We start from the raw sequence: 17,704 nt of genomic DNA, 5'->3' as shown, positions 1-17,704 counted from the left end.
CAGTGAGTGCAGCAGGAGCAGAATTTGTTGGCCGCTGAGCAGCATAAAACAGCACTGCAAGAAGAGGAGAGGAAGGGCATGAACTTCCATTGCCAACCAAACAGCTGTGCTCTCCTGCTCTGTCCCCACTTAACTCGGCCTTGAAGAGATGTCTTTGTGTGCTGGTGGACTTTCTTGAGCCTTTCTGAAGCACACTGAAGTGGCAGCACTCTGTTCTCCAGCAGCTTCTGTAGGCAGCATACAGGTCTCACTCTTAGGAATCTATGGGCCTATCGGTTTATCACTCCAGAAAGTGTCCAGCATTTTCAGCAAGGCTTTTAATTCGTTAGCTCACATATGAAAATATTCTAATCTTCCTGCCCTCCCCAGCTGAGCCACTGATGCTTTCCTATCTTGCTGCAGACATATCACCTTCAGGAAAATAATTGCTTAGTTTGCTGGTAGCAATGGACATTATCTTTCTGAACTAAGTGTTCATTTAGGATCACGGGGTCCTTGCAAGAGTAGGACTGTGGGATACACTGGGGATACCACAGGTCCAACTGTACATCCAACAAGTTGGATTCACTTACATGCACATAAACACCTTATAAAGATACAGCTATCCCTCTTTCCATCTTGGAATAAGCTTTACAAGTGCTTGGCCCCACAGTCAGTTCTTGCCTTGTAACCAGAGCTGCAGTTCTTGTCTCTTGCACCAGATGATCCTAATTCAGTTCTCACTGAACTGCCTGCATCGTCTATTCTTTAGTATAGCTGTCATCAGGGCTAAAAGGGCCTGAATCTGGGGACTAGCAAATACTTGCACCAATTTTCAGGACCATCCCTTCCTTTCTGTGCCTCAGTTTCCTTCTGCACACCACGGTGATAACAAAGTAAACATTTCCTTCTTTAAGGTCCTTCAGTCAAGAGGTACTCTGGAAGTGATTCAGGTTGCTGTTATTTCCAGGGCTATCCTTATAACACATTTGGCTGCATTAATTTCCTCAAACAGAAATCATTCTGCCTGCAATAGACTAGGACAAAGCAGTCAATTAGTTGTGTCTTACACGTTTATTAACTCTGCAGCTTTCTTTCAATGAGTATGTGGAATCTGGTAATGTTTTAATATATTTTCATAAACTATGGTCACAACATGTCCAGTCATCAAGCTAACAACCTTACCATATAATTAGTCCTGATTATAGAGATATTTAGTACCATTTTATATATTCTAGTCCTTTCCTAATGCCACTGCCCAGCCAAGGCAGATTTAAAACCACAGCTATCTTCCTCCTCCTCCCCAGCAGTTTGCAAGGTTTTCTTGTGCACAGGTTTGCAGTTAACATGACAGCTTCAAAGAAGATTTCATTTCATTCATATACAATAATATACACAGGCTCTGATCAAATGTCAGGTGACAAAGACCCACGAGACAAATAGAATGCATTTGTCTACTTACAAGGAAGACCAGCATTTGAAAGCTATCAGGAAATTAACAACATGAATTTTCAAAATCTATTCCTAAAACATCTGTTGGCTTTAGGCTGAACATTTACAGTATTTAGGATTTTAACGTGAGGTAGAACCCCCCAGACAAAAGATCCCTCACCCCATTAGATTCTGGTGGGGGGAGAAGAGAAATCTGCTCTGTTCAAGTCGATTATAGATGTGTATCTTTCCCTGCTGGCATGGCTGTCTCTATAGAGATGGACATGGATATTTGATGAGATTAAAATGCTTCAGTTACCACTGTAAGTGGTTCTTTAATTTAAAACGAAGAAGGCAAACAAACATTCTTTTTGATGAGGTAACTGAATGATGCTACGGAAAAGCACTTTGCTGTCAGGTGGTAATTAGGTTCAGTAATAGCTGTGGGTTTTTAGCCTTGGAGGTTGCGGCCCCTGGGAATCTGAAAGAAATGATACATTCAATTTCCAGAGGAAAGGAAGATGCTGGATGCTTTTCTCTGCTAACCCTGCAGGTCTCTGCAGATAAGAGCATTCAGAGCTGCAGCACTGACAATCCTCCTTGAGCCAGCCTAAACTGTTGTGTCGAGATCACGAACACAGAATGGAAGATGGACCCAAAGTAGGGCCTTTAAACACCTAATGCAGTCAGTCTGGCTCGGACTGTATGCATAAGGAACTGCCAGAATGGCTGCACCAAAAGGATTTTTAAAGTCTGCTGAAGTGTATTCCAGCAATTGCTCTATGGCCTGGGCTGATAATTGTAGCATCCATCTTACGCATCAGTGGAAAGCCTTCAGTAGGAAAGTGTTTCTTTGTAAACAAGAAACTATTCTCACAGGTATTTTTTTAAGGGGAAAAAGAGGGGAAAAGAAGGGAGTGATATTCAAGGGTCATCTGCAGTCCTTGCTGGACAGGAACAATTCCATTTGGAACTGGATTTTCCATTGTAAATATAAATTATGCTTGGCTGTGGTATTAAAACAAACAATTCCAAACTTTCCAATTGATCTAAATGCACTTAATTGGAAATTTTGAGTTTAGAGGCAAAAAATCCTCTGAACAGAAACAAATTCTGAACATGGTGTTTCCCACGCAACAGGAGTTCTGGTTCCTGGTCAGCTTCTCTCTTCACATTATTACCCAGCTTTGTCTGTTCAAATAATGGCAATTCTCAATCAGCACTTCCGTAGTATAGCCACTGCTGCTCATGCAAGGTAAGACACTGAAAGGACATCAGTGGTCCAACACCACGCAGAGGGCCAGCAGCACTGCAGAGAATAGAGCTTGGGCATTTAAACCCTCTCTTCATACCTGTGTGCCTTCCTCTCTAGTGGCCTTACTTCATGTCCAAAAACAGAGACACTGTGGGACAAAGAGCCTACACTGGCTGTAAAGCTGGATTAGGGATTCACAGTGAGGGGGAAACCTGGTCCTAGCTGTAGGAGAAGCCTGCCATCCAGCTGTCAGCACAGGTCCAAAGTGAAATGAAGAATACTGCCTTCAGCACAGGCTTGCCAATAACCTCCTGAAGCACTGAAAAAGTTTTTCCTTCCAGAACTAAAACTTTTCAAAATAAAGAGAGTCTGATTCTCCTCTCACTCTTGGGAGATAAACGAAGGGTAAGTCCATTAAAGATACTGGTGTGAGATTGGTGTACAGCAGACAGAATTCAGGAAAGATATTGATATCTCCCAAATCCCCTGAATATTTTTTTCAGGCATAAACCAGGTATCTTTCCTGATCATAAATGCTTTATTTCCGAATGGAATTTTAATAGAATAAGCACAGTTAGACTGGCATGCTTATTATAAAGCCATAATGAAGGAGCACTGAAGTTTAGTCATGAAAGGCATGAAAGAAGCAGCCCCACTAAAGCAAAAGAAAATGCTTTCTGACCTACCGAGTTTTAGGAGTTGCTGCCAGTGGTCTTTCCACCAAGGAGTTCAGCCTGTAATAGTCCAAGAATGTCCTGGCCACATTCCTTCCAAGCTTCATATCTGTAGGTTTTTAATTAAGGAGTATTTTTGGAAATAATTAAAGATATTAATAATAAAACCACATAGTCCAGAGGTAAATTACTGCTATTTGACGCACGAGCAAGTTTACATTAGCCATCCCACAGTCCTTAGACCTCAGGCAAAATGACTTACATAAGCAGACAAAGCAAGGGTCATCTTGTTTGCTTCTTCTTTTCACAGGTAGATGCTATATAAAACCACAGACAAGAGGAAACAGTCTCTCTTCCCCTTTACACTTGGCTGCAGATCCCCGTGGTGTTCATGAAATAACAGACTAGACCAAGGAGCCTTCCAATTTTCACGCTCAGGGAAAATAAATACCTAAAAATGTTTGGACACAGGTGACATTTCTGTACTTGTCTTCAGGAGACAAGGTCAACAACGTCATGGTACAAACCAGACATGTACCAGTATAAAAATTTAACACTGGGATCGGAGCTGTAGCCCTTCACGTTTAGCGTGGAGCTCCCACACTGTCCTAGAAGAATCTACAGTTCTCTAGTTGTGTTGTACTCAGAAGCTAAAATGGTGGTTTAGCACTGATCTAGAAGAATGTCTTGGAGAGCTGTGCATTACCTTCAGGAGGTCAGCAACAACACTGGGGCTCTTCTCACCTCGCTGGCCACGATTTCTGTTTTGGCTGACCCTGAACCCAACACTATACAGATATACAGATGAGCTGCTGAAGAGACTTTGAGGGTGCCTGAACCTCCTGAAGACTCTGTTGCCTAAAAATAAGCTGAATAACCCATGACTACATAAAAAAATAACATCCAAGATCATATATTCATTGGGTGAACCTCCTCCCTATATGAAACATCAGTACTAGACCTGCCTGTTATAGAGTGGTCCCTGCTTATCCTCTGCATGATGATGTTCATCTGGAAGAAATGCAGTGGATGCCATTATCCATAGCTGCATAGCTGAGGACTCTTTTAATTGCTTATTTTGACCCGATGCCTACACACTGCAATAACCATGTGATTTTCAAGAGTGCTGCCCCAGTTGGTCATCACAGCAGCCATTTCAGGATTTCAGGGGTGTTAATGCAGAAGCTGAAGTGGACATGCAACCTGGGGAACTAAACATACTTCTGCATCTGACATCCAGCAGTCTAGGAAAAGAAACCATTTCTGGGTTGTTTTGTGTGCATATGTTCACATTCCATTACACCAATAGTTATCTGCTGATGTTTCCATTAGAGGAAAATTCCAGAAGTGCAGCATCCCAGGGGTTTCCAGCAGCGGCTGTGAAGACACTTGCTTCTAAATGAAGCTTTTAGTACCCGCCCACTTACATTAGACACATCAAAACAAGTAAGCATGAGACATCAGGTTCAGGCATCGCTGTGAGCTGTTTATCATTTATTTATTTATTTAAAAGAGAGGCCAAACTGACATGACTCAGTCTCTAGCTCTAGTTCTTCAACCAAAAACTACCAGCCAGCCACCAGCTCTGCTGGCATTGCTAGAAAGCCCTGATCAAGTGGCTGAGGATGACTCCTGACGCTAATTTTCTCCCCCCATTATCTGGTTCCACTGCTCTAGTTTCCATTCCAGTGCCTGGGGATGATTATAGGGATCTATTCCAGGCACACTAATCGCCATTCTAATACGATGAACACTATAGGCACCTATGTTATTGGTTCCCCAGAGAGGTGGTAGATGCCCCATCCCTGGAGACATTCAAGATCAGGCTGGACAGGGCTTTGAGGATGAGATCAAGCTGTAGGTGTCCCTGGTTAGTGCAGGGGAGTTGGACTAGACAGCCTTTAACAGTCCTTTCCAGCTCAAACAAGTCTATGATTCTACAGTTGTTCTGTCCAATGGTACAGCACAGCCCAAGCAGCTGATGTTCATGGCTGCTGTCTGCACGGACAGAGTAGCGGTTGGATGGGGACATCAGCTGTGGCAATACCTGGTGAGCTTCCCTGCAGCTTGCTGGCACCAATGGATGAGGATAACCATACGAGCTCAAAAGTTCAGAAAGTTGGAGGCAGCTTAAAGTTCAGCAATTCCAGGAATGGCACAGTTTCTTTGAAAGCATTCTGTGATTGTTACTGGAATTTGGGCATGGCTGTGGGTAGTTTGGTTTCTGCAGCTGAGAACTCAAAGCAGCAGCAAAGGTTAAGAGTTCAAAGTCTTCTGAGAAAATGAGAAAGAAGGGGAGAAGACTGTCAAGCATTTAAGGGATTGAGAAGACTAACATAGCTTGATCTTGTAGTTTCTTTCATTTACTCAGCACTTTAAAGACGCAAAGTGGTAATTGGACTCAGTAAAGTCTCTAGGACATTTTGTCAGTGCCACTCTCAGAAGGCTGATCTGCCAGAGCTGGCCCTGCTGCTTTTTCTTTGTCTCTTTACAACACGTGTGCTCACATGGTGGGCAATGTCTGACACACTGCACCTGGAAAGGAAACCCTAAAATGAGAGTGGATGCAGCTGAGGAAGTGGCTACGTGAGCTCCTCCATGGTGCCTTACAGCTCTGCTTTACTCCCGATTTGGAGGAATTTTGTTCTACGGGTGAACTTTACCTCTTGGAAAATGCTTTCTATCAATAAGGACTGGTAACCACTTCACCTAATCACAGCTGGAAAATTCCAGTGCAGAGGACTTCAAGAACAGGTTAAACCTATGGCAGGTAAGAACAACGTAGCTCTAGCTGCTTTTGCATGAAGTTGGGAAAAGAAATACAGAAGGTCCCCTGAGGCCCATCCAGCCCCATTTCCTATAGTTCATACCACGTGTTGCAGCCCATACAGACCTCCTGTTTGTTAAGTTTACAGAGAAGGTAAAGGCAGTTTGCCAAGCATAGACACAGAAAGTAGATGGACACTTTGACAAAACTGATCATGCAATTCTGTGCCACCACATCCAACCACTGAAAAGTCACAAAATGGAAACAGCTTGTAGTCTGGAGTAAGATTCAAGGCAGCAAAGGATAAAAAAAATGTGCATGTTCTAATATTGGCTTCTCATACCATCCCACTGCCACTGCTTTGCCAGCCACCTCCACAAAGGATGAGTAGTTTCTGTCACGGAAAGCAGGTACCTGATACATAAAAAAGCATTAACAGTCTCTGCCTGTGCCTGCCTAGCCTGGGTGAGAAATGGCCTGACTCACTCAGAAGTGCGGGTGGCACGAGTGTGCAGAACTGATAGAGAGAAACAAATCATAGCAATGACATTTGCATTTATTTTGGGTGCACAGAAGACCCAGACTCCATTTTGTTTCACTAAATACCACAGACACAAAAATAACTGCAGCTACAGCCAGAACTCGCCTTTTCCGAGTAGTGTGGTGGTTTGTTTTGTAATCGTCTTTCCTTCTGCTAATCACACATGCTGTGCTTTTGCCCACAAGAACTCTCTGCCCAACTTCAACCACACCTGCAGTTGATTGCCCAGCTATTCCCATCACAAGAACTCCCATGGGACAGCAGAAACCCACCTGGGAGAACCACAATGGAAGCAGCTGCGTGAATGTCTGTCTCTACTGCCTGCCAGGATTTTCTCTCCTCTCCCTTCCTCCTTCATCAATTTGTTCTGCATGCTCTGTATTCCTACCTGGAAGTGGAAACCAGCATCCCCAAGTTTCCTTCTGAAAATGCTGTTCCCGCAGTATTTGCTCTTTGACTGGCATCAGTGGTTTTGGGGAGATTTCCGAGCAGTCTGTTTGTGCACAACTCTGCCAAATTTTGCAGATGTTAGGAAGTTCAGATAAGACAAGAATCAGGCAGAGCTCTCTGCAAAATCCCCCACACTTCTGATCTCCACCATGCCTCTCCCCCCAAAGCTTCTGGCCCTGGCATGAAAACAGGACAGAGGAGTGTGGATCTCAGAAGTCATTACTAGTTTTTAGCAGAGAAGATTCACTGATCCTATTGTGAACAGTCTGCTTCAGCTGGAGCCTCCAGAAACATTCACACAGCCTTATTCTGTCTGTGTGTGAAGGCAATAAGAATCTCAATTTGGAAACCAGTTAGCAGTACAAGTCATTAGGGGAGGTACTAAATGTTGCTGCTTTAATAGCTCGCTGATCATTTAATAATATTGCTGCTGCAGAGCATGGTGGCACCATTCGCCTGCTTTTGTTTTGCTTTTTGAAATTCAGGGTCATTCCACTTTGAAGTGAGTAGATTATCTCTCCTTCCCCCTCTTGCCAGACACTGCAAACTGCTTTAAATAATTAGGGAAAGGATGGCTCCTTCAAGTTCGTCGTCTCATTTTCATAAGGTCCAGTGTCATTGCTTTGGAACAGGAAGAGAAGCGGTGGTGGTGGCGAGGATTTGACAAGGGCAAAACAGTTAGCAGCCCCCACTCATCTTTGATAAGTCCTGCGGGGTCCCTGCCAAGCAGATTGGATCTCTGTTTTTATGTCTCATCTAGAGGATAGCACCTCCATCAATTTAAAACACCACACTGGGTTATTAGTTTATGGAATTCGTCCAAGTTTACTCCTAAGCAGGATTTAAAATCGTGACCTTCCAATTCAGACGCATCACTTATCAGACCCACACAAGTCTTTTGTTTCCAAAAAACAGCTCTAAGTTATCTTAAAGACAGACTGAAGAAGGAAAAATAGGGAAGGGAGAAAGAGCGAAGGATTCACAAGGAGAAAGAAGGATGAATCTTTTTAATAGCTCAAATTAAGAACCAGAAGAAGCTCTCTGTTTGACAAAACTGAATTCTGCAGCAAATCTCTGTCCACCACTCAACAATCCTGTTATTTATGAAAAGAGGGATATTTTGTGTGGGAGAGTCCCAGATGACTGTGGTCAGTGAGCATACTGTCAGCTTTGTACAATCTCAAGAGAAATATGGACGAGGTTTTCTCATCTCTTTATAACAGCTTCCATCAATGGATCAAACCCCTTCCTGACTTGAACAAGAGCTCTAATGGAAAATGGCATTACACGGCTTTAAAGCACAGTGCTATATCACACCCTGCCTGATCAGAAACAGTCCTCTATTTCAGCAGAGCTGTTTTTGCCACAGTCACTTGTTTTGTTTCACAGGGCTGACACAACAGTCTGACAAATAAGAGAGGCTGCCAATGACATGTCTAATTGTGTATGGGGGGGTACTTCAGATAAAGAGTAATTGGGGCAATTAGGAGACTTGGGGAGGGGGACTCATCTGTGGCTTTTCAGAATCACTGATCACAATGCAAACCTGGCTGCTGATGCTACATCCTTGCTCAAGGCAGGCTTTTCAGGAAACCAGGTTCACATACTCCAGTGTATCTGGTTACATATTTCAAAATCATTAGCAAAGGAGGAAACTTCTAAAAGAGAGTGCGGGAGTGGACAAGACTTCACAGAATCATAGAATGGCCTGGGTTGAAAAGAACCATAATAATCATCTAGTTTCAACCCCCCTGCTATGTGCAGAGTTGCCAACTACTAGACCAAGCTGCCCAGAACCACATTCAGCCTTGACTTACCCATTCTTCCTATCGAGGAGCAGTGCCAGGCAAGCACAGACCACACCAGGCTGCAGGGTACATGTGGGCACAGCTCCTGGGAGGGTCTGCTATAGTCATGGGGCTGCTAGTAGCACCCATGTGAGGCTAAGAGTGGTGGTGGGCATTGTGGAGATCACCCAGAAGGTGGTGGATCTTATTCCTGTCCTTGGAGACATTCAAGATCAGGTTGGGTGGGGCTCTGAGCACCTGATGGAGCTGTAGGTTTTCACTGCAGGGGGTTTGGACTAGATGGCCTTTAAGGATCCCTTCCAACTCAAATGATTCTGTGATTCTGTGATGCTCTGCTGACCATCCTTTCCTGGTATGTAGCCAGAGGTCAGATGAGAGAATGGAAACTATCCCCTCTAGCCTTAAAATCTACTAGTGTCCTGAGCACAGCCACCTTGGAAATAGCACAGGGGCTTTCCCCAGGTACTCTCAGACATAAGAAGAGTATTTCCATCCCTAGCAGCCTGTGCTCCTGATCCAAGGTGGGTCTGGGCAGCACAGATGCTTTTGGAAATGAAATGTACTGGCAATGACAAGTCTTCGTTTTTATTCTTTTTGTGTGTTATGAAGGAAGGAGCTGGGCAGAAAGGCTCTGACTGACTATTTCAGGCTTTCAGGCCCTTTTCCTGAAAAGCTTGATTGTGGTGGAAGAAATTACAAAGATGGGAGTTGTACACTCCTCTCCCAGAGCAATCAGAGGGCTGCAATTTTCCTTCCTCCTCTGACAGGGGCGGCTGGAGAACACGTACCTCGGAGAGCAGCATTTTCTCTCTGCCGGAGGGACTGTGCTGCAAGGACCGCAACGCACTTCCCATGAACTCATTTCAATATCAGCTGTCGCATCTGCCCTTCACGTGAACTCAACAGAAGCAGGAGATCCCAGCCAGTGCCTGGGGTGTGGAACGGACGAGTCTCATGGTAGGAGGTAGAGATGCTGCATGAGAGATGTCTATTCTCCCTCTACCACACACCAGCACCAGCAAAGGAGCCACCTTACTGAATACATTTTGCTACCGATGGAAACCTCTATGTGAGACTGAACTGCAGAGCTGCTTCCACATGTGGCCAGGAAAGGGGAGCTCTAATTTCATTGTAGGATTTGAGATATGCAGACAGGGCATCCAGAGCAAGCACTGAAACAGGGAGGTGTGGGATGTCTCAAAGTAACACTGAAAATGCAATGGATCCACTGCCCATTCTTACCTCTGAATCCACATGCCATTTACCAGCACTATGAGCATCATTTTGCAGGGATGTCTCTGACTGCTCCATTATCGTAATGCCATCTTCACATTGTCCCCTGTAAGTTACATTTTATCCATCTCACTGTCCCCTACACCACTGGGAGATAGAAAAGGGCCCTCCTGTAAATGGTAATTTGTCCTGAGCTGTAAAATGACAAAAGAAAATGGTTTATTTAATACCTTGGCAGCCCTGACTCCTGATGAGGTTATTTAAGGGGCAGAGGTCAGAACGAAGCTCACGGATGAAAAAGAAAAGCCCAGAAAGGGTGAATTTCAGCATCAGGATATTTGAATTCATGGAAATACTGCATCACCATCCCTCTATATACTGATATACTCTTAAAGTGATTTACTTAAAACCTGGTTATAATAGCTCCTTGTCAAGTTGTCCCCAGATGAATTTGGGCCAGTATTTACTGGCCTCACATTGCTGTCTGATTGATCATTAGTTACAGTGTCTAGAAAACTCCAGGATAAGTCTCTTCTTGTGATTTTAGCATTTCTGATATTGTATTGTTTAATTCTGGTCACTTGCCAAATCTGGGAAGGAGCCCTTGGGGATTAGCTAACCTCAGCTCTTTACACAGTCAATGAAAATTGCAGAGCTGATTCTCTCATACAGATACACAGAAAACGGATGAGGGGAGAGGAAGCAATTTTCAAACGAAAATCCAGCATTCACAATCTCCTATCATTGATGTTCTCAAAAGCACAAGGGAAAAACAGCAAGAAAACTAAGTGTTAAATGCTTTTGTTATCAGTTTGGTTGGAAATGCAAGAACAGTGCAGTTCCAATATAAATGAAACCCTTCAAAATACACTGGAGAAACATGGGTGGAACTTTTTTGGGATCCTCTTGGTCCACCACAGCTCAGCCATCGCTTCACGTCCAACAGTCCCCATTAGAGATTCCACTCACAGCTTTGCGCAAAACATTCACCGCTACCCAAACAAAATCAGTTTCAAGATAAATGGTAGAAAGAATGTTTCAACACACCGAAGTGTGGATAAAGCGTTTTTCATCTCTAAATTGTTGGAAGCTCATGAATTGTATAAATCATAACTAGACATCAGTAGTCTGTTGCATGCTGCATTTTCCTCTTTAAGTGCAGCTTGCATTCGGAGGCAGGACATGGTAGCTTTGACAAGAGCTGTTCTAAAAGGAAGAAATTAAGAAAAAAGAGGAATTAAGAACAATGAGAAATTAAGAAATTGAGAAATATGATGATTGAATTTCTTTGTGACAGAAACCTGCACAGAACTGACTTTGAAGTTTTTGAGCAGAGAAAGATAAAGTGAACTGCAGTGATTTCAAGATTCACAGTGATTTTCAGGGGCGTTCCTCCCCTGGCTGGGTTTGAATTGCTCAAAGCCCCACTGGATTCCTCTTGCCTTCCATCAGCCTTTTATAAATCCCTTCAGGATATGGCAACATCTGCATTTGTAGTGGGCAAAATGTGAGGAAGAGACAGCTTATCCTCAGAAATTGCCTCACCTCCTCTCTGACTGTCCTGGGAGGAAAAAGGACCACTGCCTCAGAGGCTGTACCTTTAAAAACACTTGCAGTCTGCAAGTAATAGTCGTGCTTCAGTGTGTTCAACATTTTGGCTGAGCTCAGTACAAAGTGCAGTGATTTAGAGGTGGGAGATCAGGCGGGATTCAGCAAATTCAGAATTATTTATTTCTTTAGAGCAGAAAGTCTGGCTACAGATTATTTACTGCAAATGGGTCTGTTTGGGGGAGGGGAAGAAGGTGAGAGGGTAGAGAGGAGGCAAATTGATGGATTGAAAATTTTCAATTAAAACAAGCAGTTTTTGAAAAAGATTTAAGGTTTTATTGAGAAAAAAAAAAAAGGGAAATAATTCAAGAGTCTGGAGCCCTGCTAAAGTGAAGATCATAAAGATCTAGGGGGAGAAGAAAAAAAAAATCCTATTCTGCGTAATATCAGGAGGAAGGAAAAAAAGTAAGAAAAACATCATTATCTTTGTTTCTTCTGCTATGTTAATGTATTTCTCCCCCTGCGTTATCTCCAGCATCTGCAAGTATTGATTCTGAATAAGGCACTGTGGTGTAGGCTGCAGGCAGCAGAAAGGTCTGCTGGGAGTAACACATTTCCAGGGCTGTCAGATCATGAAAAAAGACCTTGGGATTGATTTTACAATGGGAACTCTGCTTGGCCAAACCTGAGACAGGGAGCCTACCCTCTCTGCAAGGATGAGGATGGGCTGAGTAGCAGAGAGCTTCCAATTCAAGGGATGGATCAGTGGTGCCAGAGGTTCTGGAAGCTTTGCTTGGGCTTAAATAGCGCTATAGGAAGAGAGAACAAGAGGAGTTACGTGAAATAAAATTCATCTGGGTGGGGAATATGGGCCATGCATGCCAAGACCTCATCTTTGTCTTGTTTTGCTTTCTTGGACTCAAGACCATGCCACTTCAGAGCTTTCTCTGTAGGGACACACATGAGCTGGGACAGAGCTCTCTGCAGGTCAGCAGACACACATCCCTGGGAGGTGGTCACTCCCGAATAGTGCTGGTGAAGGACAGGAGAGATTAGGGCTGTTACTAGCAGGTAGAGAAAACTAATGCTATTTTTGCTTGCATAAGGCAGGAGTAAAATATTACTGCAATCTCCATCCCCCCCAGTTAATTTCCTCTTTTGCTATAATAATTCCCATTCCCAGATAAATTTAGCTTTCTCTAAAACCTTTGATTTTTCCTTTGTGTTTTACGCTCAAGCTGGAATGCAGTGATAAGGGACTACACACACATATATATTTAATCTACATACACACACGTATAGTTATATATAGTCCCTGCCACAAATAACACTCTCTGACTGCTGTCACAAAGCCCTTGCTAAAACAGCTACTCACCCAAACTGGCTTGCTTTCCTGCATCATACCCCCAGAGAAGGACTGCTGGCAGCAGAGCGTCTGTGTCCAAATAACGATGCTGGAAAGGTCTGCACTCTCCCCTTCTCCACTGCCTGTCTTTTCCCCTCACTTCTCCGATGAAGTTGGAATAAACCTGTGCCAAACTCCACCACCTCTCACTGAAACAACAGCTGATTTTGCTGGAGTGGCTGAAATTGCACACACGCAGTCAGTGTGGGAGAGGTTCTTGTTTTATAGAAGGGACAACTCAACACAAGTGCTTGTGAGGGGATTTGGCACTAACTGGTGGGGCAGCTTCAGAGCCATTGCTTTTGCTAGTGAAAAGGGCTTTCAAAACAAGGTGCTTTTGACCATAATATAACCAGCAACCCCTGGATTTTATGAGAGACCTAAGCAGCAACCTCACATCTCTCCATTTTCCAGAGTGTCACTTACGGTTATAAAAATCACTTCCCCTTCACATTCTCCTTCTAGAGGTGAGACCTGTCTGCTGCGCTGCTCCTTACACTGGCACAGCTCCTGTGCAATAAAATGAGAGCCTGAGCTGAATGACAGTCCCAGCAGATAAAGATAACATGAATAAGAGGCTGTTTACCCCCTCGTTTTTTATTTCTGTAAAATAAAATAAAAATATTCTTATGTAACCTTCTTATTTTCCTATTAAACTCTTGTATTTTGAGGCCACATCTCATTTTGCACTCTCACTGTCTTGCTTGCACTCCCAATCTCTTTTACTATTAATAATGAGAAATAATTCCATTCACAAGTACCCCACGGGAGGGCTCCATGCTCTGCATCGCCTGGAGAGACCTCCCCACTGCCAGACCCACTTCCTTCACCAGAGTTTGCATTGAAACACCATAGGATATAGGCCTATGAGTGCCAAAGGAGGTTGGCTGCAGCTGTGGACCGTGATGCACAGTGCCTTCCCCAGTCTGGATGGACCCAGAGCTGGATGGCTGAGCTCCCAGCTGTGCCCCAGGCTCCTGCCAGATGCAGCACTGGGCTGTGGTGGCACCAAGCAGAGTCAGAATCTGCTGCTCCCAAAGCTGGTTGAATTTCTGTTTAGTTGCCTGGGGATTATCAGGAGTCCAGAAAGCCTGAGGAGGATAAACTGATAGGTCGTGTGGCCTTTGAACCACAAAGCAGTGAAGAGAGAGGGCTCTACAAATGGGTAAAGGCTGTAGAGCAGGATAAATTTCTATGCAGCTGCAGGTGATGGAGCAAGAAACGATGGTCTGAATATGCAAGAAACAGCTTGAGATTAGATTGCGAGGGAAGCTTTCTAGTGATAATGAAGCACTGGAAAGATGCTATAGCATCTTTCCAGAGGCAGTAGCACCCCCATCATAAGGCAGAATTAGGAAGAAAGCTAAAAGGAGAAGGGCAAGCAAAACTGATCCTGCTTAAGAATGAAGGGGTGGGCAGAGGGGTGTGCCTCTAACTCAATGCCCTATGTTCAGACCTCAGCAGGGGCACCTTCTCTGCCAGGATCTTTCTCAGTCCTTGGCAAGACGGGTAGCACCAATCTCTACTTTCGCATTCCCAGGAGGAAGAGTAAGGGGCACGAATCCATCCCTCTGGAACCACAAACCTTCAAAAGATCACAACAGTTATCTTACCATTATGGCCTGTGATTGAAAATTCAGATCCTCCCTGAAGGCTGTACACGCTGCCACCTTCAGCTGGGCTAAATCCCAAATCCCCCGCCCCACATTCATCTGCTCTTTATTTCTGAATTTAAACACTGTTCTTTAAAAGCCTCTCCACCTTTTGCTACTTATTAAAATATTGGTTGCACTCTAGCTTGCTTTTCCAAGAGGTCTGGACAGCAGTGCAGGCAGTTCAGACAAACAAACAACCAAACAAACAGAATCCATTAGGAACTGCCACTCCTGACTGTCGCCTTTTCACATACATCACGTTGAAAAGGTTAATGCTTCCCAAAAGGGGTGGAAGAGACGGGTGGAGGGGAAGGGCAGGAGGGATCCAATCCTTTGAGAACCAGATGTCAATGGTACTCAATACAGCACAGAATGGGCTCCCCCACAAGTAAGACAACTGCCCATCCCTTGGCAAAGCTTCCCTTTGAGGGGTCTATAATTTATTAGGGAAGGTGGAGCTCTGAATAAATTGTGCATAGAGATGAAGAAGTGATGATCGCTAACTCAAATCCCTGGGAGCTTGGCATTTTCAATCTTTAGCTCCCATTTGTGTCCCCAAGGTCCTGACTAAGTGAGCAAGCCAAAGAGCTGAATATCGACAAATCATAATGAGCTCATTGAGATCTAAGCGTTGCAATTAGCAGGGTGGAATGGAGCAGAGGGGCTGGGAGGCAGACTGTAATTATTAATCATGTTGATAATCACTTACATGTAGTTAAAAATGTAAATACATCCCAAAGCTTGATGGCATTAACTACCCTTCAGTTAGCTCCATGCCCGATAAGTAAGCGATACCCCACACCTGCAGGAGACAGGGGAAAGGTCTCTGTCTCATGGCTATACTCATCAGGAACCTATAGATTGTTGGCATGGGTGGGAGGTTGTTTAAAAGAGACACCATCACTGTAGCTCCCATCACTAGTTTGTGTTGCTAATGGAGTTGTGGAGAAAGACAGCTCAGACACGTGGCTTATGTTCATAGAATCACAGAGTTTTTTGAGCTGGAAGGGACCCTTAAAAGTCCTCTATTCCAACTTCCTACTTATTCACCAGGTAGTTCCCCCTCTGCCATCTCCCTTCATTTATTTCATGCATCCCAACCTTTAGATAGCTCTAGCGTTTCTCACCCAGATGACCAGAATTCATTAAGTCAAGGAGCATTAGTGCAATGAGCACCACGGGAGGAGAAGCGTGCTTTGCTGTGAGACAGGCCGGTATCTCCATCCTGCAGTCACAACAGTAACCACGGTGTGTTACAGCGATACTCGAACCATCCTGAGAAGCACTCCAACTACAGCTCACCTCATGCTGTTTCTCTTGTGCCGAAGCCAGCTGGTTTAAAAATAGCTGGAGTGCCTCTGTGCTGCTGATATTTCCCTGTTCCTGAAGATTTTGACCAAAGCGACTCTCCCACAAAGTCAGGCAGCCTGGAAGATGTAAGAGCTGGATAATCATTTGCTTTCCTCGCTGCAATACCCCATCTCTTTGTGGATATTGAATCAAAATGCCTCTTACAAAAACATAAGTGATGTAATGGAAGAGTTGGTCCAAACAGTGATATGTTTTGCCAGCAAGAGGGGAGGGAGAAGGAGCAGTAAGCAGCAGTGTGTCAGAGCACAGCTCACAGGGAAGATTACATACTTGAGCAGAACTTGATCAGCAGCACACCTTCACCTGCACAGTAAGCAGGAGTGACCCTTATTATCTCCGCAGTGCACTTCAGCAATGTAAAAGTAAAGCATTAAGTTTAAATGGAAAAACAGATTAGAGTGAAACCAAGAGAGAGGTGGAGATCACTGTACATCAAAAAGAAAGACATTTTGGGGGTGAGGGAGGAGGTGAGACCCCACTCTGCCTGTACCACTGATTTCCTACCAGGTGAAGGGAGTATTTACACACTGAGGGTAAGCTTGGGTCTTTCTCAGAGCAAATGTAAAGAAAGGACAGTAGTGGGGACACGGCCAGTAGAGCTCAGTGAGGGAGCTTCAATGAAACCAAGGAAAAAGCGGAAAGAAGAAAAAAAAAAGGAAGAAAAAAAAGGAGGGAGAACAGCAGCAGGCTGCACTGCAGTCAGACAAGCTCAGAAAATGCAGGCAGTGTTCAGTGAAACTGAAAGGGAGAAAAGCAACACCGGAGTAAATGGAAATTGTTCAAAGATAATTGAATGTATGTCCAAGTGCTCGCATTTGCCAGCTAGCAATAAATACACTGCCTGCAAAAGCAAGCAAGTGTAGGCAAAGGGAGAAAGTGCAAAAAGCAATCAAAGGGAAGCAAGAAACATATGCATGCCGGGCAGCAGTGCTGTAGGGTACAGGAACAGGAGACGAGGGACGACAGGCTGGAGAATGAAGCTGTGAGACTGGAAATGAGGCAGAACTATGTATCTTGAACCACATTCAAATAGGGCCCTTAGGCCTACCTCGAGCATGCTGGAAACCTGAAGAAAGGCAGCTGGGTCATGCTGCCAGGGGCTGGCAGCAGTCAGGAGAGCCAATGTGCTTGGGGCCACGTTCTGGTAGGATGACCATTCAGTAGAGTAAGAAGGTACAGGTAATTGGTCCTCACTCTGTGGACAATTTTGCAGGGACTAAAGCAAGTGATTTTCAGCTAATAGAGAAATATACCTGAGTGGTTCTAGTAGAGAAAGAGCAGAGAAAGCAGAAAAGACAGGGAATTTCTGAGCTCTCTAGAAAAACCCTGCAGAGAACAGAAATAAAGGATTCTTCCACAAGAAATAGCAAACCAGGTGAGACCAAACAACCCACCCCAACAACTTATCTTTGTCACCAGACAGTGTTCAAAGGAAGAACATAAATGCTTCAAGTGTAAGAGACCCCACCTGGTCAGAGGAGCAGCATGGACGCCTCCTTTGGGTGCAGTGCCTGAGCTGGAATCAGCTAACTGCCCAAATCAGCCTGGGCACAGCCTGCACCAACATCAATCACTCATTTTCAGGAC

At 44.4% G+C, this 17,704-nt stretch overlaps 1 protein-coding gene across 1 annotated transcript in view; it reads right to left on the bottom strand.

Annotated features, from left to right (window-relative positions):
• Nucleotides 1-17,704, bottom strand: part of LOC306946966 (BEN domain-containing protein 5-like) — a gene marked incomplete at both ends in the record, with an annotated part of 850,824 nt that overhangs the window by 7,082 nt on the left and 826,038 nt on the right. The window contains one exon of the mRNA XM_079536119.1: nucleotides 3,352-3,448. Within this exon, the coding sequence (XP_079392245.1) occupies nucleotides 3,352-3,448 (97 nt within the window). The remainder of the gene's footprint in view (nucleotides 1-3,351; nucleotides 3,449-17,704) is intronic.

Source organism: Tetrao urogallus, assembly GCF_951394365.1.
Source record: "Tetrao urogallus genome assembly, chromosome: 5".
In the NCBI taxonomy this organism is placed as follows: Eukaryota; Metazoa; Chordata; class Aves; order Galliformes; family Phasianidae; genus Tetrao; species Tetrao urogallus.
This window is presented reverse-complemented; position numbering and strand designations above follow the sequence as displayed.